Below are 27,775 nucleotides of genomic sequence, written 5' to 3'. Positions count from 1 at the left end.
TCTGAGAAGCAGTAAAATTGATGCTTTGGGCATCAACCCTTCATCAGGGATTCCTGATGAAGAGCTAATGCCCGAAACATTGATTCTCCAGCTCCTCGGATGCTGCCTGACCTCCTGTGCTTTTCCAGCACTACACTCTCATCATTCAACATTAGTAAGAATAAAATATAATTTAACTGAAACTCCAAGTATCTTGTTTTTTTTTGATGAATCAAATTAAGCTGCAGTGATAGTCATGGAATTTGAAGACCAGAGAGGACCACTTGAGGGGATACTTTACTGTCAAGGGGAGTGGGCACATGTAGCTGTTTGACACACTGGTCAACTTCAAGTGATTAAATAAATCTATTCTAGTGTGCTGCTTATACTATATAAGCAGCTCCCTGTGCAAACAGGTGTACAATCTTCTGAGTGGCACTCATTTTCCAGTATGCCCCATGCCATGTTGAAAAGGTGGGAGACTCAGCAGGTGACAATAATTTTGGACAACTTGGACAGTTTGCATTGCAGAACTTACCACAAGGTTCCAGGCATCTAAAACTTTTCTTCAAGATGCTTACAATCTAGCCCATTCAAGCTCTTGTAGTCATGTCTAAGTTGTAGCTGAAAATGTGTTGCTGGAAAAGCGCAGCAGGTCAGGCAGCATCCAAGGAGCAGGAGAATCGACGTTTCGGGCTTAAGCCCTTCTTCAGGAATGAGGAAAGTGTGTCCAGCAGGCTAAGATAAAAGTTAGGGAGGAGGGACTTGGGGGAGGGGCGTTGGAAATGCGATAGGTGGAAGGTCAAGGTGAGGGTGATAGGCCGGAGTGGGAGTGGGGGTGGAGAAGTCAGGAAGAAGATTGCAGGTTAGGAAGGCGGTGCTGAGTTCGAGGGATTTGACTGAGACAAGGTGGGGGGAGGGGAAATGAGGAAACTGGAGAAATCTGAGTTCATCCCTTGTGATTTTTAGATTAGATTACTTACAGTGTGGAAACAGGCCCTTCGACCCAACAAGTCCACACCGACCCGCCGAAGCGTAACCCACCCATACCCCTACATTCACCCCTTTACCTAACACTACGGGCAATTTAGCATGGCCAATTCACCTGACTTGCACATCTTTGTGACTGTGGGAGGAAACCGGAGCCCCCGGAGGAAACCCACGCAGACACGGGGAGAACGTGCAAACTCCACACAGTCAGTCGCCTGAGCCGGGAAATGAACCCGGGTCTCTGGCGCTGCGAGGCAGCAGTGCTAACCACTGTGCCACCGTGCCGCCCACAAAGGGTTGGAGGGTTCCTAGGCGGAAGATGAGGCTCTCTTCCTCCAACCGTCGTGTTGCTATGGTCTGGCGATGGAGGAGTCCAAGGACCTGCATGTCCTTGGTGCAGTGGGAGGGGGGGTTGAAGTGTTGAGCCACGAGGTGGTTGGGTTGGTTGGTCGGGGTGTCCCAGAGGTGTTCTCTGAAACGTTCCGCAAGTAGGCGCCCTGTCTCCCCAATATAGAGGAGGCCACATCGGGTGCAGCGGATGCAATAAATGATGTGTGTGGAGGCGCAGGTGAATTTGTGGCGGATATGGAAGGATCCCTTGGGGCCTTGGAGGGAAGTTAGGGGGGGGGAAGTGTGGGCGCAAGTTTTGCATTTCTTGCGGTTGCAGGGGAAGGTGCTGGGAGTGGAGGGTGGGTTGGTGGGGGTGTGGACCTGACGATGGAGTCACGGAGGGAGTGGTCTTTTCAGAACGCTGATAGCAGAGGGGAAGGAAATATATCCCTGGTGGTGGGGTCCGTTTGGAGGTGGTGAAACACATTTTCAGCTCTGATCTCCAGCATCTGCAGTCCTCACTTTCATATCTAAATTGTAATACTGTTCTTCCAGTCTTATGTATTAATTTATCAATTGGGTAAGCTATCATGATGGGTGGAACTTGCGATGAGTAGTCAACCCCTTCTCTTGCTGGGAATGAAAATAATGAGAGGAGCATGGATGGTTGAAAATGAATAACTGCCAGGACAGTGGACGTTCATTGAAAAATTCCATAATCATTAGTCATATATTTGCTGCATCTATATGCGATGGAGTGGCATTAGGATAGGTGATTCTGTAACTACATGCATTCCATCCATAATATCTCACCAACTAATCAGCCTCAATGATGTTGGTCAAGGGATATTTTGTTGTTCTCTCGTTCTTTCTTGAAGGATGCCATGAGATCTTTTATGCTCAACTGAGAGGAGATTAGGTCTTGTTTTAACATGTCAGCTGAAAGACAGTGCTTACAGCAGCAATGAATTGTTAGCCTATATCATGTGCTCAAATTCAGAGCGAGGCTTGAATTCATAACCTTCTCAGTCTGAGACAAATGTGTGACCACTGGACCAAGGTTGACACCTGTGTGCGTGAATACGCTGACATAAGAGGGTGTTAAGAAGTAAGTTAGACTTTTAACTAACAGAAACAGATGTCAATGGTTTATAATTGTTTACCTGTAGTTAGAAATTATTTGTTTGCAAAAAATAGTAATTCTTGTTAAGTACAGAAACCTGGTCCATGTTTTCTATTAACCCAAATCAATCAGATAGATAAATTGGGGATTTTGAATATTTTAATAAAATGTTTAACTATTGTGATTACTTCAGGAATGGAGGCTTGATTTCCAGTTGTTACCTGAATGAGAAGTAACAATAGTTAAATCTACTTCAAGGAGGACACTGAGTGGCCAGAAGGGGAACTTGTAGAGGTTGGGTATTCCCATGTATCTGCTGCACTTGTCCTTCTAGATGGAAATGGTCATGAGTTTTGAAGGTGTTGCCTGAGGACCTTTGGTGCATTTCTACAGTACATCTTATAGATGGTACATACTGGTGCTACTGAACATGGGTAGAAGAGGGAGTGGATGTTTGTGGGTGTGGTTCCAATCAAGCGGGGCCGCTTTATCCCTTAATGATGTCGAGCTTCTCGAATGTTGTTGGAGCTGCAACATCCAGGCAAGTGGGGAGCATTCTATCACTCTTCTGACTTGAGACTGAGATACTTGGAATAGCTCAATTAGGGAAGGTTCTGAGAGGGTGGTACGTGTATGGAATGAGTTGCCAGAGGAAGTAGTGGAGGCTGGTACAATTGCAACATTTAAAAGGCATCTGGATGGGTATATGAATAGGAAGGGTTTGGAGGGATATTGGCCAGGTGCTGGAAGGTGGGACCAGATTGGGTTGGGATATCTGGTTGGCATGGATGGGTTGGACCGAAGGGTCTGTTTCCATGTTGTACATCTCTATGACTCTATGACTAGAGGGTGAGATGATTTGAAATTTTCTTTCTGTTCTTCTCTTCCCACTTTATATTGATGGTTATTAATTTTTAAATAAAGGTGGTGATGGGTTTGCCAAAACACTGTTTGTAAGTTTGACTTAAAATAACCTACAGTGAAAGATTTTGGGATTAACAGAAGTAGGGTTTATTACTGCATTCAAAACTTAGGGAGATGGTTCTCGATACAAGTTCAAAACAACACGCATCCAGGAAAGAAGCACAGGAAAAAAGGAAGGAGTTAGAAATCAGTTGACTATGAACTGAAGTCTCTTTCGTAGGAGCCCAAACACATTTGAAATGCTAGTGAAGGTACAGTTAGAATCCAAAGTAAACAAGCAGAAAGGTGGAGAAATCAACGTTTCAAGTATAACCCTTGAACAATTATACCTGAAATGGTGGCCGCTACACCCTTGATGCTGCCTGGCTTAGTGAAGATATCATAGCTGTAGGCTGAAAATTATTTCACTTCACAGGAGTCTTTCCACAAATCAGATTTTTGAGAGATATGAAGATCAAAATCTCTTAGCTAAGCCTGGAACTGCTTATTTTCCTGATGTTACAAGCAATCTGACAAATAAAGTTCAATGCTGTATATTTAAAAAATGGCTCAGACAAACGAGGTATTTCAGTCATGTGAATGAGGCACTGGGTTGAGATATTCAGCTGACAATTTGACTTTGATGTTCCTTTATAAGAAACCATTGTGTTTTGTAGTGGATCTGTATGGAAGCATTTGCCCCAAGTCAGGCAACAATGGGTTTCAATGGCCTCCTTTGTTTGTAATGTCTGAGCCACACGTCCTGTCTAGTAATCTTTTATGTTTATTGGCTGTTCAGACAAGGACAGTCACATTCCGGAGGTAATGAGCTCACATCTGATGTGGTATTTCCTTGAAACGTATGGAAGCAGAGAATTTGCTCATTCTGAAATCAACAGCAGCCATTTAAAAATTTGGCAACAGTCCATTGTAAAACAGTAATTAAAAAGACAATATAGTGTTCTTAAAAAAAAATCATTCTCTTCCACATCTTGGGCTTAAACCTATAATGTTTCCTTCATTTCATTTGTTCAATTGTTTTCATGAATACATTGTTCTTACTTAACGAGACACACTTAGACATTCAATCTTTGGAACTGGAGATTGGATATACATATTAAAATCTCAGATGATGTGTTACTCCCTGTTGCAGGGTCAAGAATGTCAGGGTGCAGGTGCAGACTACTCTGAAAAGGGAGAGCGCCCAACACGAGGTCATTGTACACATTGGCACCAGCAACATAGGGAAAGGGATGGAGGTTCTGCAGTGGGAATACAGGAAACGAGGAAGGAGGTTAAAAATGTAGGCCCTCGAGGTTGTAATATCTGGACTACTACTAGCGCCATGTGCTAGTAGTAGGATAAAGCAGATGATATGCGCGGCTGAGGAACCGGTGCAGGGGGCAAGGAGTCAAATTTTTAAACCACTGGGATCTCTACAGGGGTAGAGACGACTTGTATAAGAGGGGCTTGCTGGTGACTTCACCTGATGAAGGAGCAATGCTCTGAAAGCTTGTGATTTCAAATAAAACTGTCGCACTATAACCTGGTGTTATGTGACTGCAGACTTTGTCCACCCCAGTCCAACACAGACACTTCCACATCATGAGTATAAGGGTAGTAGGAGTATACTTAAGAAGGAAATCAGGAGGGCAAAAAGGGAGCACAAGATAGCTTTGGCAAATGGAATGATGGAGAATCCAAAGCAATTCTTTAAGTATGTTAAGGGCAAAAGTGTAGCGAAGGAGAGAATAGGGTCCCTTAAAGATCAACATGGCCATCTACGTGTTGAAGATAGGAAACTGATGAGAAACCAAATGCATTTCATGTCAGTATTTACCATGGAAAATGACATGGAAGCTAGGGAACCTGGGGAAATAAATACTATTGTCTTGAAAAGAGCTCATATTAAGAAGAGGAGGTGCTGGACATCTTAAAATGCATAAAGGTGGATAAATCCCGAGGAAGTGATCAGGTGTTCTCCAGAGTTTGTCAGAAGGTAGGAAATGATTGCTGGGCCCCTTGCAGAGATATTTGGATCATCGATAGTCATGAGTCAGGTGCCAGAAGTTCAGATATTTGCTAATGTGGTGCCATTACCTAACAAAGTTTGTAAGGAAAGGCCAGCAAACTATAAACCGGTGAACCTTACGTCAGTGGTGGGGAAATTGGTGAAGGGGATTCTGAGGGATGGAATTTACATGATTTGGACAGGTAAGGACTGATTAAGGATAGTCAACATGGATTTGTGTGTGGGAAATCATGTCTCACTAACTTGATTGTTACTTTTTCAAAAAAACTCAAAGGAGATTGATGAGGGCAGAGCGGTAGACATTTTATACATGGATTTCAGCAAAGCATTCAACAAGATTCTGAATGGTAGACTGGTTAGTAAGGTCAGATGATATTGGATCCAACGGGAGCTAGTCAATTAGAATAGAAGCATGGACTATTTTCTAAATGGGGAGAAAATTCAGAAGTCTGAAGGGAAGAGACTTGGTTGTTCTAGTCCAGAATTCTCTCAAGGAAAATTTGCAGGTTGAGTCAGTAGTTAGGAAGGCAAATGCAATGTTAGCATTTATTTTGAGGGGACTTGAATATAAAAGCAGGGATATACTTCTGAGGCTTTATAAGGCTCTAGTCAGACTACATTTGGGATATTGTTTGCAGTTTTGGGCTCCATATCTCAGGAAGGATGTACTGGCCCTGGAGGAGGTTCACAAGAATGGTCCCAGGAGTGAAAAGCTTATCATCTAAGGAATGTTTGAAGACTCTGGGACCATACCTGATGGAGTTTAGAAGGATGATGGGGATTTCTAATTAAAACTTCTAGATTGCTGAACGCATGGAGAGAATGGATTTTGGGAAGATGTTTCCATTGGTAGGAGATGTTAGGACCCAAGGGCACAGCCTTAGAGTAAAGGGAAGACCTTTCGGAACGGAGATGAGGAGAAACTTCTTCAGCCAGAGATTGGTGAATCAGTGGAATTTCCTGCCACAGAAAGCTGTGGAGGCCAGGTCATTGAGTATATTTAAGACGAGGATAGATAGGTTCTTGATTGTCAAGGGGATGAAGAGTTACAGGGAGAGAGCAGGAGAATGGAGTTGTGAAACTTATCAGCCATGATTGAATGGCAGAGCAGACTCGATGGGCTGAATGGCTTAATTTATGCTCCTATGTCTTATGGTTCTGAAATTGGCTTGAAAAGTAGGAGGCAAAAAGTGGTAGTAGGGTGTTGCTTTTCAGACTGGAGGTCTGTGCCTCAAGGATCGGTGCCAAGTCTGCTGCTTTTCATCATGTATTTAAATGATTGAGATGTGAATACAGGAGCCGTGGTTAGCAATTTTGCATTTAACACCAAAATAGATCACTATTTCAGAGTACAATGGGTCCTTGATCAGATGGGCCAATGGAGGTTAATTTAGATAAATGAGAGATAATGCATTTTGGTAAGGCAAACTAGAGTAGGACTTACACAGTTAACGCTAAAGTCTTATGGAGTGTGGCCCAATAAAGAGACCGAGGGATGCAGGTGTGTGGTTCCTTCAAAGTAGACAAGGTGGTGAAGAAAGTATTTGGCACGCTTGCTGTAATTGGTCAGAGTGTAGCAGTTGGGATGTCATGTCGCAGCTGTATAGGACATTGATTAGGCCATTTTTTTAGAATACTGCGTACATTTCTGGTCACTCTTCTATAGGAACAATGTTGTTAAACTTGAGAGGGTTTTGATAAGATGTTATTGGGACTGGAGAGTTTAAAATTATAGGGAGAATAGGCTGGGGCTATGTTCCTTAAAGCTTGGGAGGCTGAGGGGTAACCTTGTAGAGGTTCATAAAATCGTGAGGGGCATCGATAGGATGAATAGCCAAGCTCTTTTTCCTCGGATGGGTGAGTCCAAAACTAGAAAGCATAGGTTTAAGGTGAGGGGAAAGATTTAGAAAGGTCCCGAGGTTTTCATAGGAAGCGGTGGAGCCTGGTGTAATTACAACATTTAAAAGGTATCTGGATGGGTATATGAATAGAAACAATTTAGAAGATATGGGCCAAATGCTGGCAAAAAGGATTAAGAGGGATTGGGATGTCTGGTTGCTGCAGATGAGTTGGACTGAAGGGTCTGTTTCTGTGCTCTATGACTACGACCAGAGATCCAGATACTCAAACTCCAGGAAGCAGTTGCAGAGTTGTATTGTTGGAGAATATTAATCAATGCAGCAGCACCACTCACCCCAATTGCCAGCAATAATTGTGCAGTTGAGCAAAATGCAATGAGAAAGCCTCCTCTCTTTCTCCCCCTGAACCTCTGTCATCCACCTGACTTCAGCCCTTTTTTTCAGTCTGAACATCTCTTCAGTCCTTAGTATGGTTGGCTTTGGTTGGGAGTCCTCCATTCTCAGCTCTGTCTCCTCCTTTGAATACTCTCCATTGGACGCTCAATACCTGGATAATTATGGCTCTGAACTAAGTTTTACTCCTCTGAAAACAGTAGCAAAGCTATGTTATGTGGAGGAGGAAGGGGCATGGAGTGGCATATTATGGCAAATTTTGTTGGCTGCTGCCAAAATCTGGATTTCTTACAAGTCAAATTCCTTCCTAAATCACTGGTGATAACCCCAGCACTATCCGAAAGTCTCAATCAGTGTCTTCTGGAATTAAAAAAGAATGTTTGAATGCCCTGAGATGCATCAAGTTCCAGCCCAGACCTGCAAGTTCAAAATGTAGACAACAGCTTTGCATAAAAGCAGACCGAATGTCAAAGAATTTCAGGAGTTTGCAAGCAAAACCAATAAAGTTTGCGCATTTGACTTACATAGTCACTCTGGGTTTAATGTAATCTAACTATACCTTCGTTAGATGTGCTTTACCACAATCAGTTAATATGCATGCACATAACTATACGAGGATTGAAACATCCTCCATTTGGGTTTTTATGAGTGCACTATACATACTGAAAGGGGCTCACCTCTTTAACTTGCTCTTTATAAATACAGTAACTGCCAAGTGACACACATTCAGGACAACATTTTCCAGGTAAATGAAGCAACTCCTCACCCTGCAGAAAATAACAAACATTTTCTCAAATCAGATAATAATTTACATATTTTATATCACAAGTCGTGAAAATGTGGACTGGCAAAGAAACACATTAATATAAATTATTTAAACCCAAAATCCTTGGAGCTCTGCTTCATTGCAGAGTGTGAACATCACTAAAGTTTGGGCAGGATAGGATTTGATCACGGTTTGGGTTAAATTTTATTAAATGAGCTCCAAGCACAAAGATACCACACTGTGGTATCAGTGCTGGGTGAGCTGAGAATAGAATGTTAATTACTGAACAAGTGCCAAGATATATTTTGAAGATGTCCAGAGTCCCAGTGAAAAAGACACTTCAGCATAATGAAAACCTAAAGAGATAAAGAAACCAAAATTCCAGAGGCCAATCTTGGCTGATCGTGCATGTGGAAAGGTCAAAGAATAATTAGCATAATATTACAAATGAATAATTCTAAGGGTGATTGAAATGTGGCCTGTGTTGCCCATAATATGTTTGAATATTAACACTGCATGTTTACACTGTATCTGCATGCACTGTAAACGCATTTACTTCACATAATTTACCATATAAAAAGTGATAGTACATCAGATGTAGGAACCATTAAGTAGTTTTGATGAAGCCTTTTTAAGCAGTCAGAAGACATGGTAGTTAACTAATTGAGTGTGCAAGTGACATTAATCTCATAACTTCTGCACGTTTGGCTGGTGTTCGTGAATATATAAATCAAGATTATCAATTCAACATCTTTTATTGAATTCAAGGACCTGTACTGAAATGAAGGGTAAGGTTTCTCCTAAACCTGAATGGAACTACTCAAAGTGTGTGATTGGCATAATTTAAATTGTTGTGGTGAGCAAACTCCGCCCCATGACATTATCATTGCCTAGCAGAAAATCAGAACAACATGCTGTTGAGCTCGCTAAGTGTTCTTCAATGGCTCAGGAAATAATAACATTATAAACCAATCCACTGTGACTGAATACTTTTTCTTCTTAAGATGATGACACTCTTAGCAGCTGAAGCCTCTGTTGAACCGTAAAATGCTATAACGGGCATAATTCCCAATTTAGTGCTCACATAGTCAGGAGCAGGTTGGGGGTTGCAGAAGGAGGGTACCAAACCCCCAGCCTTCCAAAAATAGCTTAGTCGAGATGATCCAGAAAACAGAATCCATGTTAATTTCAAATACCTGCTCCCTCGCAAATGCTCTAATCATACTGCATTTCTCTCTAATGAGTACTGGTTCTTCAAACGTAAAGTTCCCATTTCTAAATGTGCTCCAAAACACAATGATCCAGTTTAAAACTATCCACAGGGAATTAGATTGCACATAGATGATTTCAAAGTAGTAGCTCATAATTTATTGAGCAAAGATCTTTGTTTGTCTACGCAGTTCCAAGAGGGAGAAGCTAAACTAAAGTCAGCTGCTCCCACCTATTCTTAACATTTCTGTTGCAGAGTTTCAGAATATCTTTTGGATACAAATCATCAGGATCGCTCTGTCCAATGTGAGGTGTACCTATCCTGAATCTCCTTGCCTGAGGTTAGACACTCCTAGGCTTTATGGAGAAGGCACTAAATGAATAGTTCTTATTTAAAATAATGATTTTTGGGTCTATACAAATAAAATCAAATTCTTTAGGTCAAAAGACATGTTTTCATTAGCATCTCTCATTTGTATGATATTCCTTCAACAAGGTTGAGAGGTAGGGACAACACTTCTCACAGCTAGGTTCTCTGCATCCTTTGAAGCACCTTAATCTACATTAGTCCTCACCTTTACCCATCTCCCACTTATGATTCCTATTGGTTGTTCATATGAATCACTGGGCACAACCCCGAAAATCACTTCAACAGGCAGGACAAACCAGTGAAGTCAGCTATCAGGCTTTTTTTTCTTATAAACTAAGAAATTGGTTCACCTTGGGTGAGAAAGATCAATTCATGTGAATCGAATGGATGAGACCATTCTCAGCTCCAAAGATCTTGAATGCAGTTAAGCATCTTGTTATGAAATGTGTAGGACACAAGACACAGATCACATCTTGGTGACCCATATGATCTAAATGTATCTCCAGTGGTCCAGACTCATATTCCACTGGACCAAGTTATGTGGGGTAAGGGCTGATGATGTGCAAAGTCTCCCTCACTATAATCAATTTACATAAGTCATGCTCATCAGCTGAAGTACTGGCACTTGCTGAACTATTTTTTTAATAGGCCTTTTATAAAAGAAATGCAGTCCTTTCACAAATTACCACAAAGTCACACTGTCATTTTGCAATAGCAACAATAACATAGATTCCCTTACCCATGAGCACTTCACTCTGGCACATTCGGCAGTCTGACAGATGACCTGTCCCCTCTCACACATACAGAACTCGCAGCTAGTTACATTCCACATCTCTCCATGATACCTGGTGACACCTTCATATGGACAGCTCCCTTTCCCAGACACACATTCCTCACAGCAACGGCCAGGTCTTCTGATTTTATTCAGACCCTGTGGAAATAAATATTAAATATCAAGTGGAAGTGAAGTGGTCATTCTAACAGATGAAAGTCCCAAGAAACAATCAAGGTATTTTTCAATGTATAATTTCAGTTACATTACACTGTAAACATTTGCTATAAACTCTGTGTCTTACAATTGTGTACTCCACAATCACCTGAAGGAGCGGCGCTCTGAAAGCTAGTGCTTCCAATTAAATTTGTTGCACTATAACCCAGTGTTGTGTGATTTTTAACTTTGGAGTTAACAGGTATGCTGGAAGGACAGTGTTTGGGCCTGTGGAAGATCACTCCTACTTCTCTTGACCCATAAGCTGCATTGGAAAGACAGTTACTCAACAGAGCCAGAAATCTTGACCATGTTTCCTCAAGATCCAGGAACACTGTCCAGCCAGAATTAAATGTAAAACGAAATTAAAATTTCCTCAATCTCACTGAAGTATTTAAATGAGCATCTTTCCTCCTCGAACTGAATTGGTCACTCACTCCTGTGTCAGATATATGGTATGTGGTAGAGGCACAGGGTAGGTTGGGTTCACCTTTGATGTTGATATGACAACATCCCACCCATACCATACTTAAAGTGCAAAGGGAAAAACAAAGTCCAAACAAAAGTTTGAAATTGCACAGGGAAGAAAGAACTCTCACCCCATTTCTTGGGACTAATATCTTGGTTTTCTTGTCACTTGTCCATTGAACAATAATGAAAAATCAAACTACTGCTGTCTTCACTGCCTCTATTTATATAACCTAAATGTATATAAATAATAAATCAACAAAAAAGAAAACAGGATCTTAAGTGTATCTGAACAGAAAAATTAATCTTGACCATGACCAAAGGATACTTTTCACTCCTGCTTTTAAAGCCACTTCCCAAATAGTTTAGCCATAATTAAATGTCATTGTATTATGGGCTGATTCCTCTCTGGTAACTATGTTACTTTACAACTGTAACTGAGTGTACAATTAAAAACATGTATTTACAAATAACTACAAAAAAAAGTGTTATCTTCAGCAGATCAAAAGCAGCAATTTGTCATCTATCCTAAAGAATAGGAAGCTGGTTTTAATTACATTCATGGTACGCAAGTGGCTTTAAATGGAAAATCATTCAGAATTTCAGTCAGCCGTGTCATTTTGATGGATTGAGAGTTCTTTCTTCCCTGTGCAATTTCAAACTTTTGTTTGGACTATGTTTTTCCCTTTGCACTTTAAGTCCTTGAGTTAAACACTCCAAGTTAAAACTGTACATGCACAATGCTTCGTAGTGTTCAATAACAGCACCCTTATCTCTTCACACATACTTCAAAAGACCCCACCTACACACACTCTGGCCTTCAGGGCAACAGAAAAGCTCTTTGACAAATACTCACATGTCCCTCATTGAAATTACCTCCTAAACACACAAATTTACGGAGTTTACAATTCCGAGACAGGTGAGGATCAGTTACTTGGTATATTTTGGGAACACCCAAAAATATTATAAATCTTCAATTACATAAGGTGCATGCATCTGCTGGGCTAGCCATATCAAACAACAGGTGGGAATGTTTAACATTTGCTCACAGCCAAAATATGCCCTTTAATCAGTATTGAAAAATCTTGCAGTGTCTGTGAAGTTTAAGCACCCTACTGCTCACAAAGCCTTCAAACATGCCACAAGATTTGGTCAGTTGACAGAGAGAAGAACCCAACAGGTTTTATGAAGTATAATTTATGGGAGGCAGGCATCCTGCCACACATAAAACATAAAAGGTTACATTACATAATAAAATGCATCATCATAAGCACTGTCAAAGTTGTTCTGTATCTGCTGAAAAGGAGGACTAGCAAGATGTCCATCTTTCATTGAAGTGGCTTTACTGGTGTGTTAAAAATTTGCCTTTAATCCAGTTTCCAAGAGATCCAAATCTGTAAACCAACATCCAGTACAGATGTTGTCAGATTCAGCTTCCTTAAAGCAACTGCAGACTTGTCACACCAGTTTTTCATAATTCTGCAGATCTATCATCAGCATGAAGCAGATAGCTTTAGCAGTACAAATTCTGAATGATGATTCAATGACACTGTTTTAGTTTGGATTTGACAAACCAGTGTCAAATTACACCAAACAGCTGAGATACACTTGACTTCACACCACCACAGACTCAATTAACCTGCTCAACAATTAATGTGTGTACATAATTGGAAAATGCAAATTGAAAAGTAAAGATATATTCAAATTGTTATACCTTCCAACCTGGTCACATGGGAAGTGTCCCAATCAGTCATTGTAACTTCAGCCCTGTTTGCACCACATAAACAGGATTTGGTGTGGACATTCCAGCTGAATATTTGGGCATTTCCTTACTATAAAGGATTTTGCCAGTGAGCGTGTTCACCCAAGCAATAGTGAAGTGATGCTTACACATATGGGGACAAAATTTCCAGTTTCTGGGCCTGGGATTTTCAAATTGCCTGGGAGCTGCTACAAAGGGGAAGCTGCTCACCTGAATGTTCGGGGTCTATCTAATGGGCAGATGATTTTTTTTTCCCCCAATTTAAATATGCTTTCTGAGCTGCACCAAAGAAACCCTTCTCCATGCTATCCCACAGACAAAAATGTGATTTCTTCCGTCTAGTTGATCTGCAATTACCTTTTCACAAGTCAGTGATGGACATAGCTGCGCATGACATCTAATTTCACCACGGTCACAAATACAATTGGTGCAATCATTCTTCTTCCACTGATTGCCATGCTGAAGAAACAAAGAGTATATCATTTTAATAAACATTCTGGACATAAATTATCTTTGATATAGCTTTGCTCAATTAACCAGAATGCAATCAATTGATGATTAAGCAATTTATGAGGATCAGATAGTGCTAATCAATTCTCTGCCAAGCTCCAACAGATGTCTGATTAATCAATGGGAAATAAATTGTTTGATGACACTTTGATGTATCATAGCATCCAAAATATTCAAAAACATATGTGTTGCCATAGACTCTGGTTGCTCACAGTGACCTCCCGGTTTCAGGTGAGGAAAACAACAAGGAAGAGGGAACAGTAGTATGATGTAGGGAGTTGGTAGGGACAAAGGGAAGCAGCAAAGTGAGGGGGCATCAAGGAGGGAAGTTGTGAATGGGAGAAGTGTTGAGCAGAAGATGGGGTGAACAGGAGAGTCATGGAGGAAGGGAGTCTGTAGTGTATGCAGGGAGCTGCTGAGTTAGTGAGCTGCAGAGTTCAGGAAAGTCAGCAAGTTACAGAGTTGGGAGAGGCAGCAAGTTGAAGGTGGGAAGTACCAAGCAGGAATCAAGGTCAAAGAGCTAGAACTGAAATTCAGAAACAGTTATACAGGACTCAGAAGGCTAACTAGATATCTCTTCTCTTGCCACAGATCCTGTGAGAGAAGGCTTTCCAGCATTTTCTGCGCTTGTTTACTTACAAGTAGAATCTTGGAATGGCAAAAAAATTATAAAAAGCACACGGATCAGTGGCCCTTGCAAGTAAATTTTTCAAGCCTCAACTCTCTTTATTTAGCATTATATAACTGCAAATCTTTCTTTTTTTTTCCCCCCTCTTCTTTAAACAAACAGCCTTATCACATATTACATAGTAAGGCAAGCATGACTGCCAAAACAGACATCTAAAAATCTGATCCTAACCACATCTAAAAGAGAAACCACGGAACATCAAATAGCAGCTTATCACAGTGTCAGACCTGGAACATGGCCTACAAGTGAAGAATAAATCTTAACTCAAACATCTGAAGTTGCGGAGCAACTTCAAGGTTACCTTGTACCGCTTCCCTGCCAATGAACAGGATTTTGGCAGACATTCAGGACAGCAGTTTCCAACCTGCATTACAACATCTTCCTCCTAAAGTCAAGAGGGAGGGAAAGTGATAAATTATAAGCATTGTACAATCCATTGCTGAAATTGTAATTTATTTATACTTAAATTCCATAAGATAAAAATAGCAATTTACAGGCATAAAGGGACTGTTGTCTGATGGAGAAAAGCTCTGGTTTCACCTCATCTCATTCTACTATTGTCGCATATTTCAAGTCAAATGTTAAATTCTTTATATCAACCCAACTGCCAGCTATTGGAAAATTTCTAAGTAACATTAAAAGTATTTCTATTGCCTCCAGATCTCTGATGCATTTTCTGCCCTGTGCGTGAATTCCAGTGCTTCAGACCATAATTTCCTCATTCCTGTTAATTCCTCCCTGGTCTTGACAGAGGGGAAAAAAAATAGGAAACAGAAGTACTTCGCATCTAAAGCAAAATGCTGATGGTGTAAATCCAGAAGTATAAACTGAAAATGGTTCAAATATTTAGTCAGTCAGGCAACATTTGAGGTGAGAGAAACAGAAGTTATTTCAGGTCAAAGACCCATTCTAGAGAATTTTCATCAGGCTGAAATATTAAGTCTATTTTTCTCTCCAAAGATATCAAACTGACTTGCTGAATACTTCTAAGTTTTCCTCTTACCATTCTGATACACCCCCATCTCTTCATATCCCTTATGTATTGCAGGGCTGAGTTTCTGTGGCATTCACTGGACTATCCACCTCAGCTAAAGATCCATGGAAGCCCCAAGGAAATGGCACAAATGGACACTTTACATACAAATTTATTTTTCAAACCGACAACACTAAAGCGTGCTAGGGTAGACACCTGCTGTGGATACACTCACAAGTAAAACCTGCTGCAACAGAAATAAAGGTCCCAAACCTTAAAGACAAAGCTTACTTTTGTAGGCTAGAAGGTTCAGGAGTGCTTCATTGGAGTGCATGAGAAACATGCAAGACTGTGCTGACCCAGACTTTACAGCCCTCTTATCTCATTCTCAAAACCTCCCTAGGTGACTTACTTCAATCCAAGAAAGTGATCACTGCCCTGCCCAAACTTCACAGGGTAGTAGCTACCCCATGCCCAGATAGCACCTTCCAAATGTACGACCAATATCATTTCGAGGATCCATGATAACACCATCGTCTGCCACCTCTCCTCCAAGGCGGTCATTATCCTGACTTGGAAATATTCACTTGCTGGGTCAATTCTGACACTCCCTAACAGCATTGTGGTTGTACCTACACCAAATTGACTACACCAAAGGTGCTATATTGCCTAATATAGCACAATATCAATGAAGTCTGGGATGCCCATGACAATTCAGGGGCAGGAGGCCTGGTGCCTTTTTGCTGCTCACCACTCAGGAATTAACATCTGTTGTAACTTTCAGCAATCATAACTAATGAGCAGGAGAATCCCTATGGAGGTTTGACCTGTATCTCCATTTCACGTTCAGATCAGGTCGCGAACCTTCAGTTTGAACTAACCTCATAATGTTTTATGTTGGTGTATGTTAGTTAACACACTACCAGAACAAATTTCATTTTTTTTAAATTAAGATACAGGTAATTGAAAAATATCAATTTATTATGAATAAAAATGTGTAACCATGAAGGCACTCACAATTAACTTCCATTAGTTCCCTACAGATTTAAGACAGAAAATTCAAACTGAATCTCGAGAGGTTTGTGGGCGGCACGGTGGCACAGTGGTTAGCACTGCTGCCTCAGCGCCAGAGACCCGGGTTCAATTCCCAACTCAGGCGACTGACTGTGTGGAGTTTGCACATTCTCCGCGTGTCTGCGTGGGTTTCCTCCGGGTGCTCTGGTTTCCTCCCACAGTTACAAAGATGTGCGGGTTAGGTGAATTGGCCATGCTAAATTGCCTGTAGTGTTAGGTTAAAAGGGGTAAATGTAGGGGTATGGGTGGGTTGCGCTTTGGCGGGTCGGTCTGGACTCGTTGGGCCGAAGGGCCTGTTTCCACACTGTAAGTAATCTAAAACATAAGGATCTAAAAGGTTTCTGTGCATGTAACAATAGTAGAAAGAAAGTCCATCAAATTTACTTACCTTGCAGATTACATTGAATTTGTTCTGCCACCAGCCCTACAGTCACTCTACAGAATTAGAGATGTATTTAAGGCAATTATGTTTAGTTCATGTTAAGGTTTTGTACAATAGGGGTTGGGAGCATGGCTAACTGAGCCAGTATTTATTGTCTATGCTTAACTGGAAAAAAGGTGGTGAGCTGTCTTTTTGAATTGCTGCAGTCAATTTGGTGTAGCTACAACCACAATGCTGTTAGGGAGTGCCAGAATTGACCCATCAAGTGAATATTTCCAAGTCAGGATAATGACCGCATTGGAGGAGAGGTGGCAGACGATGGTGTTATCATGGATCCTCTAAATGGTAGTGGTCGTACATTTGGAAGGTGCTATCTAAGGAGCACTGGTCAACGTTTGTGAAATAACCCCACATTGGCTCGTATTCGGTCTCCAAGTTACCTTTTATTTTCTCATACATCGTACTTGACACTGTTCCAGCTTCCCCAGAGCCAGCTCTCTGACACTCCTGTTTATATCTGTCAGCTGAGGCTGCCTGATCAGACCAATTAACAGTCTGAATCAGGAAACTCATTCTATGAGACCCACTTGGCTGACCTCCTTAAATTCACTAGTCTATACTGCATCTTATGGATAGTACACATTATTGCTACTGTATGCCAGTCCTACAGGGAGCAATGCTTTGTAGTTTATAGTGCCACTCAAATGGGCTGCTTTGTCCTAGATGGTGTTGGGCTTCAAGTGTTTTTGGAGCAGCACTATTCCAGGCAGGTAGGGAGTATTCTATCACATTCTTCATCAGACTTCTGGCTTGTGCCTTCCAAGTGAACAGGCACTTGTTCGGAAATTTTTCTTCAGAAAATTGTCTTTTCCTTTATCCAGGCAAAATAGTTTCTCTTTTCACCTCAAATTGAACAGCTTTACTTGCTGTTGCAACAGCAGTACTGTCATCTATTGAGACAGCAGGATAACCTCACTCATACAATTACCACTTGGAGCACTACAGTCTTATTCCTGCATGTTGGAACTGTTCCTTCTCTCTTTAGTTTTCCAGATTTACAACTAACTTACGAGTAATCTTGACAAACTTGGGGGGATGGGGATTTAAAACACTGAGCTCTGCAAGCTGAATTGGTTAAAATGAAATAGAAGCAAATGTCCTTATTAAGCAAGATTTCATTTCCAAACAGAATCATTTTATTTTACAGGGTCCAGTAAAGACTAACTATAAAAGTATCAATAATTGAACAATGGCAAATGTAGATCCAAGAAACATTGAAGTGCAGCACTTGGATGTAACTTTGACAGGGAAAGCTTATTATTTATTTAAGCAGTTTTAATAAAGATAAGTTTTCACTTGCAGTGTTCTTTAATCAACCAATACAGTTCTAGCTAATGTAAGAAATATGCTCTACCGTATCGTGGAGAACAATTTTATTTATTCATATCAAACTATATATTTACATATTCCATGACAATGAGATGGAATCCAGAACCTAAGCCTAAGACTAATCAGTTGTGAACATCATTCTCTCTGGCTTACTCTAAAATGAAGCTATTAACTTTAGCACTCCTAAAAATTAATACCTTGCATTTCAAGCTGCCATGCCAAATTGAATACAAATTACAAACTCTAGGTGTACTGTTTGACTGTGAGCCCAGCTTCCTTCATGGACATACATGGAATAGTGTAGGTTAGATGGGCTTCAGATTGGTATGACTGGCTGGCGCAACATCAAGGGCCGAAGGGCCTGTACTGCGCTGTAATGTTCTATGTTCTTCTTGCCAACCTAGTCATTCATGGACACCAGATTCTTTTGATACCAAAACATCATTCACTTCTGTTCCTACCTCTTACTCGGTCATTGAAATCTGAATTCAAACTTTTAAAAACTTAAACATTTTATGAGATTCTTCTAGTCATCATCTTCAAACTTCACTGTCCACAAGCCACATAGAATGCTTGAGTAGATACAACAAAGTCCACAAAGCATCACTCTTGACTGAGCTGGTTGAGTCCTAACTGACATAAGTGCTAAACTGGCTCAGCAGTACTTGGTAAGGAAATAACAAAAGGGAAAATATTCTTAACCTCATTGTCACCAATCTGCTTGCTTCAGATGTATCTGCTCTCAACAGTATCAAAGTCCATAACTGGTCTTCAGATTGAGAACACGTGCAACTCGGGACTGAACACCCATGAATATCAGCAACTCCATCTGCAATATCATGGCCTGGTATACCCCCCACTCTACCACATCAAGTTTGGGGATCAGCCCTGATTCAATGAGGGGTTCTGAAGGGCATGTCATGAGCAGCACCAAGCAGACCTAAAAATGAAGTGTCAGCCTGGCAGAGTACTGAAGCAATTCAGTGATTAGGCAATTGAAATGTTAACAAAAAACACAGAGCAGTGGAATATGAAATGTGCTTGTACATGGTGGTAGTGTCTCTACCCCAGAGCCAGGAAGCTTGGGTTCAAGCCCCACCTGCTTCAGAGGTGTGTGATAACATCTCTGAACAGACTAATTAGGAAATAGCTAGAAGTAGAATGTATTCAGAATAAAAGAACAGGCTTTGGTGTGTGCGCAAAGTGGTTGGAACAGAAACATGTGACCAGATTTTATGTCCCAAAATCATTTGGAATTGATTCAGGAATTAAGGAAATTGAGGTGGTTAAGTCATAAATGTGGAAATCCTTTCAAAACAATCACATCACAAACTCCTGACAGGTGAGTGAATTCTCTCATCAACAGTTCATAACTTCAAAATCAGTAATTTCAATTACGTGTAATAGTACTGGTTTGTTTTAATGAAATTATTTTAACAGCTGATTTCATTATGAATATGTGGCTGAGTTTCAAAAGCTAATAAAACACTTCATATATAGTTGTTTTTCAGTTGTTCGGAGGATTGAGTTTTAATGGGTGTTAAAGAATTATCTGTCTTTGTGATTTGGTTTCTAAAAAAAGAATTTGATACTTTTCACAATGTAATAACCACTAAAGGAGATTTCATTTTGTTGTTTAAACAGACTGCCAATGGAATAAAATGGCTCAATATTTGACAGTTTTATTAAAATGCACTGAAAGAATTCGGTGTTTCCTTGATTGTCAGAGCCTTTCTTAAAATTTTTTATTACAAAGCCTTTTCAATGGTGTTACATGCATTGTAGACATTGAGTGAGTTACTATCAAGGACACAAAGGAAACACCAAGGAGGACTGGGTTGGGTGGACAGATGGAGAGGGAGGGTTAGCTGGGTGTGGAAGGGGCTGGGGCATCAGATTGATGTAGGGATATGGACAAATGTCCCAGAGAACAAGGCCAGGCCTTTCCATTAACTCCCTCTGCACCACAGGCTTTCGTTTCTGCTACAGGCCTACTTAGGGAAGTGACAGATCCAAACCTTGGACACACTACCCCGCCACTTCCCAAAGTCTCTAGGAGACAAAAATATGGGAAAATGAGAGGAAACAACGGCTTCAAATTGCCTTGACTCATATGTCCTTAACTGGCAAAAATCCAGCATACTGTCTTCCTGAAGTCAAAGCCAAAGCCCAATCATTTTCAGGTTGCAACCTTATTCAAATGCAACAAGTAAGCTCCAGGTTCCAAATGGACATCACACTGCAGTTTGTCAATTGTGGGAAGACAGGAATTTGGCTGCACATCATGCCACATTCATCAGCAGGTTGGTGTCTGGGGAGGTTCTATGGTGACCATGCTTCACATGGGCCAATAAACCAATTTGCGTTTGATAATTGCAATCCAGGTCCTGAAATACATAGAATCCCAAGACATGTGAAGTTTAGATTAGATTAGATTACATTACAGTGTGGAAACAGGCCCTTCGGCCCAACAAGTCCACACCGCCCCGCCGAAGCGCAACCCACCCATACCCCTACATTTACCCCTTACCTAACACTGCGGGCAATTTAGCATGGCCAATTCACCTGATCTGTACATCTTTGGACTGTGGGAGGAAACCGGAGCACCCGGAGGAAACCCACGCAGACACGGGGTGAACGTGCAAACTCCACACAGTCAGTCGCCTGAACCCGGGTCTCTGGCGCTGTGAGGCAGCAGTGCTAACCACTGTGCCACCGTGCCGCCCACACCACTGTGCCACCGTGCCGCCCAAGTTCTGTGCTAAAATAAATATAGGCAAGGAATGGAGGTTAGAGCTTGACATCTGTCTCAGGATGGATAACTGATGATGACTTTTCACTTTTTAATTTAAATACAGTACAAGAATATGCCACATACCTTCTTACAGTATAACGGCTGGCACTCTGCAATGTAGCACTGCACCTCACCATTATTGCAGACACACTTTGAACAATTGGTTAAGTTCCAGTCTTCGCCATCCCTATACATTCTTCCCTCATAAAGGCATGACTCTGTTTGTAGAAGTAATTGATGCAAAAAATGAGCAACATGGAAAAATAAGATGTGAAATTCCTTGCTACCCTGTTATTTCGATTACGCAAGAACAGATTTACATAGTTGGTTCGGCTGCAACACATGTTTCTTCAACGCAAATTGGCTTTAACCTGATTGAAATATTTAGATTGTTATTTGTAGTATGCAAATTCTCCTTACCTGTATTTGCTAGAACGCGATTCCAGCCCCATTAGTTTAAATGCGGCTGTTATGGAATTTTTTTATAACACGAGATCGCACAAGGACGGAACTATTGCGTTCTATCAGAACTGACCATATTTGAAAGCAATTAAAACTAAAATAGGAAACAATTGCTGTTAAATAACATCCTATTCCTTAGACATCCAAGTAGAACTTCACAAACAATTCCACGGCCACTTGTGTGCCATGGATGAATGAGGATGCCGATATAAATGCCCAGTTAATTTGTTTTCATGGTGGTCACTGAGGATTGAATGCTTGCTATACAACTGGTTAACCTTCTCTATCGTGTACCATGAGGGTCTTTTATGTCAATCTGAACAAGAATACAGGGTCAGTGTTTGATATGCTGACCAAAAGGTGGTAGATCCAACAGTGCAATATTCTCTGAATACTACAATGAGATGTCAGACTACCTCTCTAGGTTATATGCTCAAATTCCGAGTGTGGTTTGAACTGATTATCATTTAACTCAGAGACGTAAGTGCTATGAAATCAGACAAGTGGACTATTAAAGCACACAATAAAAATTAGTAAGCTTCTCAGACAGCACCTTCCAACTGCACAAATTGCTACCATCCAGAAGGCAAGGACAGCAGTTACTTGGGAGTACCATCACCTACAAGTCACCCTCCGAGCCACTCACCATGCTGACTTAGAAATATTTCTCCAATCGTTCAGTGTCGCTGGATCAAAATCCTGAAACTCCCTCCCTAACAATATTATGGGTGAAACTACATTAAATTGATTCCAACTATTTAGAAAGACACATTTCTATCAGTTTCACAAGAACAATTAAGGAGGGACAATAAACATTGACCTGGCCAGTGAAGACCACAACCTCAATGAATTATTTTTTAAAATGCTAATGCAGATCACAAAGTGTCTATTCTGGAATAATTTTCATTCATCATTTAGTTCTTCACTTTTACAAACACATGAACAAGGAACATTCATAGGCCACTCAGCCCTTTGAGCCTGCTCCACCAATCAATAAGATCATGGATTATTGGATTTTAACCTCTATATTCCTGCATATCTCTATCCCCTTGGTAAACAACAATTTATCTATCTCTGCATTAAAATTATTTAAAAATCTGTATCTACTGCCCTTTGAAGATGGTAATTCCAAAGACTCTCAACTCTCAAACAAAAATTCCACATCTCTATCTTAAATTGGTGATCACTTAATTTTAAATTGTGACTCCCCCCAATTCTAGACTTTCCCACATAAGGAAATGCCTTTCCACATACACCCAGACAATTCCCCTCCAGAATTTATGTTTCAATTAAGTCACCCCTGACTTTTCTAAACTCCAGAGAATGTAGGTTTAGCCTGTCTAGACTTCACTCATAAGGCAATTCACTCATTCCAGGTATTAGTCTAGTAAAACTTCTCTGAATTACTGAAGTGCATTAACATCCCTCTGTAAGGACAGTGACCATTCTATGAGCTTTCCTGATTATTTGCTGTCTCTGCATACTAACCAGTGATCTATACATGAGGACACTCAGATAACCCTGTATTCTTTCACCATCTACATCATATGCTGATTTTTATTATTCTTTCTGCCAAAATAGACATTTATATTCTATTATATTCTATTTGTTAGTTCTTTGCCCACTCTCTTAACCTATCTTTATCCCTTCGTAGGCTCCTTACATCCGCTTTGCAACACTTCTTACCTATTTTTGTGTCATCAGCAAATTTAATTACCAGACTTGCAGTCCCTCTAATGTATATAAATAATTTGGGTGAAAGAGTCGAGGTGTCAGCACCAACCCCTGTGCCACATGACTCATGACATTCTGCAGCCTGAAAAGGACCCATTTATTCCTGCTGTTTCCTGTTCACTTGCTAATCTACCGTCTACACCAATACGTTACCCACAACGCCATGAGCTTTGAACTTCTGCTATAACCTTTGATGTGGCACTTCATTAAATTCCTTGTGAAAATTACGTACAACATATTTACTGGTTCTCCATTGTTCATAGCACAAGTTATTCTTTAAAAAACTCTAATAAATTAGTTAAGCATGATTTCCCTTTCACAAAACCTGTTTACTTTAAACTTACCAAGAACCCAGTTATAACCTCTTTCAGAATAGCTTCTAATATTTTCCTTATGACCAATGCTAAGCCAACTGGCCTAGAGTTTCTTGCTTTCTGATTACCTCCCTTTCTGAATAAGATGTTTACATTAGCTACTTTCCAATCTCAAGCAACTTTCCCCAAATCTGTTGAGTTTTGGAAAATTAAAACTAACACATCAATTACCTCACTAACTACTTCATGTAAGACTCAAGGATGGAATCCATCAGGACCCGAGCACTTATCAACTCGCAGTTCCAACAGTTTACTGAGTACAACTTCCCTGCTACTCTCTGAATATTATCATTTCCTTGAGTTCCTCACTGCTTTTCAATTCCTGATTACAGCTAATTCTGGGATGTTTCTTCTATCTTCTCTTGTGAAGACCAATGCAACTTACCTGTTCAATTCACCTGCCATCTCTTTATTCTCTGTAAGTAACCCCCCCAGCTTTATTTTCTATGGACTCAACATTTACTTCATTACCTCTTTTCTTTTTAAATATCTGACAAAACATTTCTGCTCCTTTGTATTTTTGGCTAAATTTCTCTCATACACTAAATTTTCATTTTTTATTCATATTTTAGTAGCTATGGAGTCAGAGTCATAGAGATTTACAGCATGGAAACAGACCCTTCGGTCCAACCCGTCCATGCTGACCAGATATCCCAAACCCAATCTAGTCCCACCTGCCAGCACATGGCCCATATCCCTCCAAACCCATCCTATTCATATATCCATCCAAATGCCTCTTAAATGTTGCAATTGTACCAGCCTCGACCACTTCCTATCGCAGCTAATTCCATACCCGTAACCATCCTGTGTGTGAAAAAGTTGCCCCTTAGGTCTCTTTTATATCTTTCCCCTCTCACCCTAAACCTATGCCTTCTTGTTCTGGACTCCCCGACCCCAGGAAAAGACTTTGCCTATTTATGGAGAAAGTGAGGTCTGCAGATGCTGGAGATCAGAGCTGAAAATGTGTTGCTGGAGAAGCGCAGCAGGTCAGGCAGCATCCAGGGAACAGGAGAATCGACATTTCGGGCATAAGCCCTTCTTCAGGAATCATTCCTGAAGAATCATTCCTGAAGAAGGGCTTATGCCCGAAACGTCGATTCTCCTGTTCCCTGGATGCTGCCTGACCTGATGCGCTTCTCCAGCAACACATTTTCAATTTTGCCTATTTACCCTATCCATGCCCCTCAATTTTGTAAACCTTCTTTGTTCTTTTTAATATTATGTCCAATCTGCTGACCTGCCACCTCTTTTTGCACAATTATGTTCCTTTTCTTTGTGTTTGACACTATCCTTGAAAGTTTCAGTTGACCATGGATGGCTGGTCTGTCCTAAACTTTTTCTTATTTGGAATATATCTGTGCTTATCATCCTACTAAATGCTTGCTAATGCATCACTAGCACCTAACTGCCCCCTTGGAGAACTTTCACTAGGAGATCAGTAATTAATCAACCTTGTTGGTCAAAACTAGGTTTAAATTCACCAGTCCTGCTGCCGTATTATGTTAGTCTAGAAACTGGCATGAAAATATTCAATGAATTCTTCATCTAGCCTACATTTTTTTTCCAGTATTAATGAGTTAACATCAAAAACAAAATAAACCATAAAACAAACTTGACAACATGGTTCGAACATGACCTACTTCTGTCCTGTACAGTTTCTTTGTTTCTATATGATATGTAATGTCCAACAGATGCACAGAAGCAGCAGTAAAGTTTGCTGTCCTACCTCCAGTTTTGACACACTTTGGACAGCAGTCTCCTTCTGGGGTGTACTCAATTTCTCCTCTCCCACAGGTAATGGAGGGACAATATTTTGGGCCACATTCAACTTTCTTGTTGGCGCAGGAGCAAATAGTACACCTTGAGGTCATCCACTCTGTCTCATGCTGCAAACATTAAAAGCAGAAAGAGCAAGCATCATCACTTCTAAGTAACAACAAATAGCTGGTAAAAATCAATTTAAAAAGCACTTGCTAATATTTGCATATTTAACTTAGAAGTTTGATTGATGTTCTGTGCTTTTCTAATACAGTCGCCACACTTCAACAATAGGCTCCTCTGTCGTCATTTTGATATTGCTTTCATGATTGTTGTCATCTAAGTCTTATTTTTGAAAGTTAATTTTACAATGGGTGGAATACAAAACACCGATTTGTACACAGTTCCCAATAAGCAAAAAACGTAACACAATTATTGAAGGTGTGACAAGGCAGTAAACGCAGTTGCGAAATGCCTACAATGCTCAAGTCTGTTGTGTCATGAAGGTGACAGCACAGAATAGTAATTGCCTGTTTTCGAAATGACAACAAACCAAAACATGAAGCAGTGAAACCTCTGGAACAGATTGGTATGAAGTTGTAACATTGCAAGAGTTATATTATTGTCCAATTTATATAATGATTTGCTTCTTGCAATACATCCATCAGCACTATTTACTTTATTAATTATGATTTCTTCTGTTTATCAAACCAAAGTGGCTTCTGGTTGTTTTTTATTGAGCTATTGCATGTGAATATAAAATAGAGCTCTACATTTATTAAAAATAAAAACAAGAGGCTGGAAATAATTGGCAATTGAGGGAACATCTATGGAGAAAGAATCAAAAGTTAACATTTCAGATTAATGATCACTCATCAGAGTGGACTTTTGTTTTAAAAATCTCAAGAAAAAACTGGAATTGTTCTATTAGGCCGCCATAAGTAATTGAGAAAAATTTTAATTTCTGAATTGACATAGGAGAAGCAAATATTGACTGGTAGAGGAGAGCAAGCTATTTTTTGAGTAAGGTTGAAGAATTCTCCTTTTTAGTTTATAAAATGATAAGGCATCTTGAATATACTTAATGACCCAGCCTTGAAAGCCCTCTGTGCTAAAGAATTCCATAGATTCACACCATTGACATAAGGAATTCTCCAAGTCTCAATTTTAAATACTGAAATTAATGTCCTAGACCTCCCAAAAGGACAAACGATCTGTCAGCATCTATAGTGTTAAGCTCCCTAAGAATTTTTCTGTCAATAAGGTCACATTTCGTTGTTCTAAACTCCAATGAGTAAAGACCAAACTATTCAATGCTTCCTTACACAAAAATCTTTCCATGTTCGGGATCAATCTTAGGAGCTTTCTCTAGATGGCCTCCAATGCAAGTATCTCTTTCCTCAGATAAACGGACCAAAACTAGTCACAATATTTGAGAAGTGGTCTGACTATTTGTTGAGAGTTTTGACGAATGATCTCTTTTTATGTTCCACTCACTTTGAATTAAAAGCCAATGTTCCATCGGCCTTTCCTATTACCTGCTGAACACTGCTAGGTTTTTGTGATTTATGCACAAGGGTCCCCAAATCTCTTCATGCTGTGGCTTTCTGCAGTATTTCTCCGTTAAAGAATATTCAACTCCTCTATTCTTCCTGCCACTATCACATTTGCCCACATTATCTACCAAGATGTTTCCCTATTCACTATCTGCAGACATCTGTAAGTTACATCACCTTCACCACTCCCCTTCCCATTTATTTTATGTTATCTGCAAACTATTAATATGCTCACTTCACTCATCCAAGGCATTAATCTATGTTGCACATAATGTGGCACTCCACCAGTCACAGGTAGTTATTCGGAAATTGTTCCTTTTATCCCAACTCTATTTTCTATTGGTTAGTCAATCCTCTATCCATGCTAATGTACTACTTTTCCGGAATCTAAAGATCCTTGTAACATTACTAGCAATGATTCTACTATCTCTGTAGTGTGTACTCAGCATAATTTCCTATGTAGTATTTTTCAAGTTGTGAATGGGTATGATTCAAGCTACAGTAACACATGCAGTATAATACTTTCTCTGCTGCATACTATGATCTAGATTTTGGTGCGCAGGTGAAAATGTCAATGTTTGCGGTCAACACAAAACATGTAAAAGTATCTTGTAAATGAAGCTGTGAACAATATGAAACTTTACAAGCACTCAACATGTGGGCACATAGGTGACAGATGAAGTTCAATCAAGAGTAGTGTGAGATGATGCACTTTGGCATGAAGAGGCAATATAAAGTAAAGGATACTTTCCTATAGGGTGGACAGGACCAGAGAGACCTAAGCATATAGATGCGTAAGTCACTAAAGGTAAAAGGATAGGTTACGAGATCTGCTTAAAAAAATATAATGTTTTGCAGGCTTCCTACGTAAGGACAGACCGTACAACAGCAGGAAGAGTATGAAGAACT

General features: G+C 40.3%; 1 protein-coding gene across 3 annotated transcripts in view; it reads right to left on the bottom strand.

Moving 5' to 3' along the window:
• fras1 (Fraser extracellular matrix complex subunit 1) overlaps window positions 1-27,775 on the bottom strand; it is a 446,490-nt gene that overhangs the window by 242,354 nt on the left and 176,361 nt on the right. For all 3 annotated transcript variants that reach the window (XM_043696280.2, XM_043696287.2, XM_087985787.1), the window contains exons 5-10: window positions 25,279-25,438; window positions 21,067-21,200; window positions 14,672-14,755; window positions 13,530-13,631; window positions 10,694-10,885; window positions 8,287-8,376 (exon numbers count right to left, since the gene is read on the bottom strand). In XM_043696280.2, coding sequence (XP_043552215.2) covers window positions 8,287-8,376; window positions 10,694-10,885; window positions 13,530-13,631; window positions 14,672-14,755; window positions 21,067-21,200; window positions 25,279-25,438 — 762 coding nt within the window. The remainder of the gene's footprint in view (window positions 1-8,286; window positions 8,377-10,693; window positions 10,886-13,529; window positions 13,632-14,671; window positions 14,756-21,066; window positions 21,201-25,278; window positions 25,439-27,775) is intronic.

The sequence above is a fragment of the Chiloscyllium plagiosum genome, unplaced genomic scaffold (assembly GCF_037043375.1).
Source record: "Chiloscyllium plagiosum isolate Xiang-an unplaced genomic scaffold, Cpla_swu_hap1 HiC_scaffold_1, whole genome shotgun sequence".
NCBI classification, from domain to species: domain Eukaryota; kingdom Metazoa; phylum Chordata; class Chondrichthyes; order Orectolobiformes; family Hemiscylliidae; genus Chiloscyllium; species Chiloscyllium plagiosum.
This window is presented reverse-complemented; position numbering and strand designations above follow the sequence as displayed.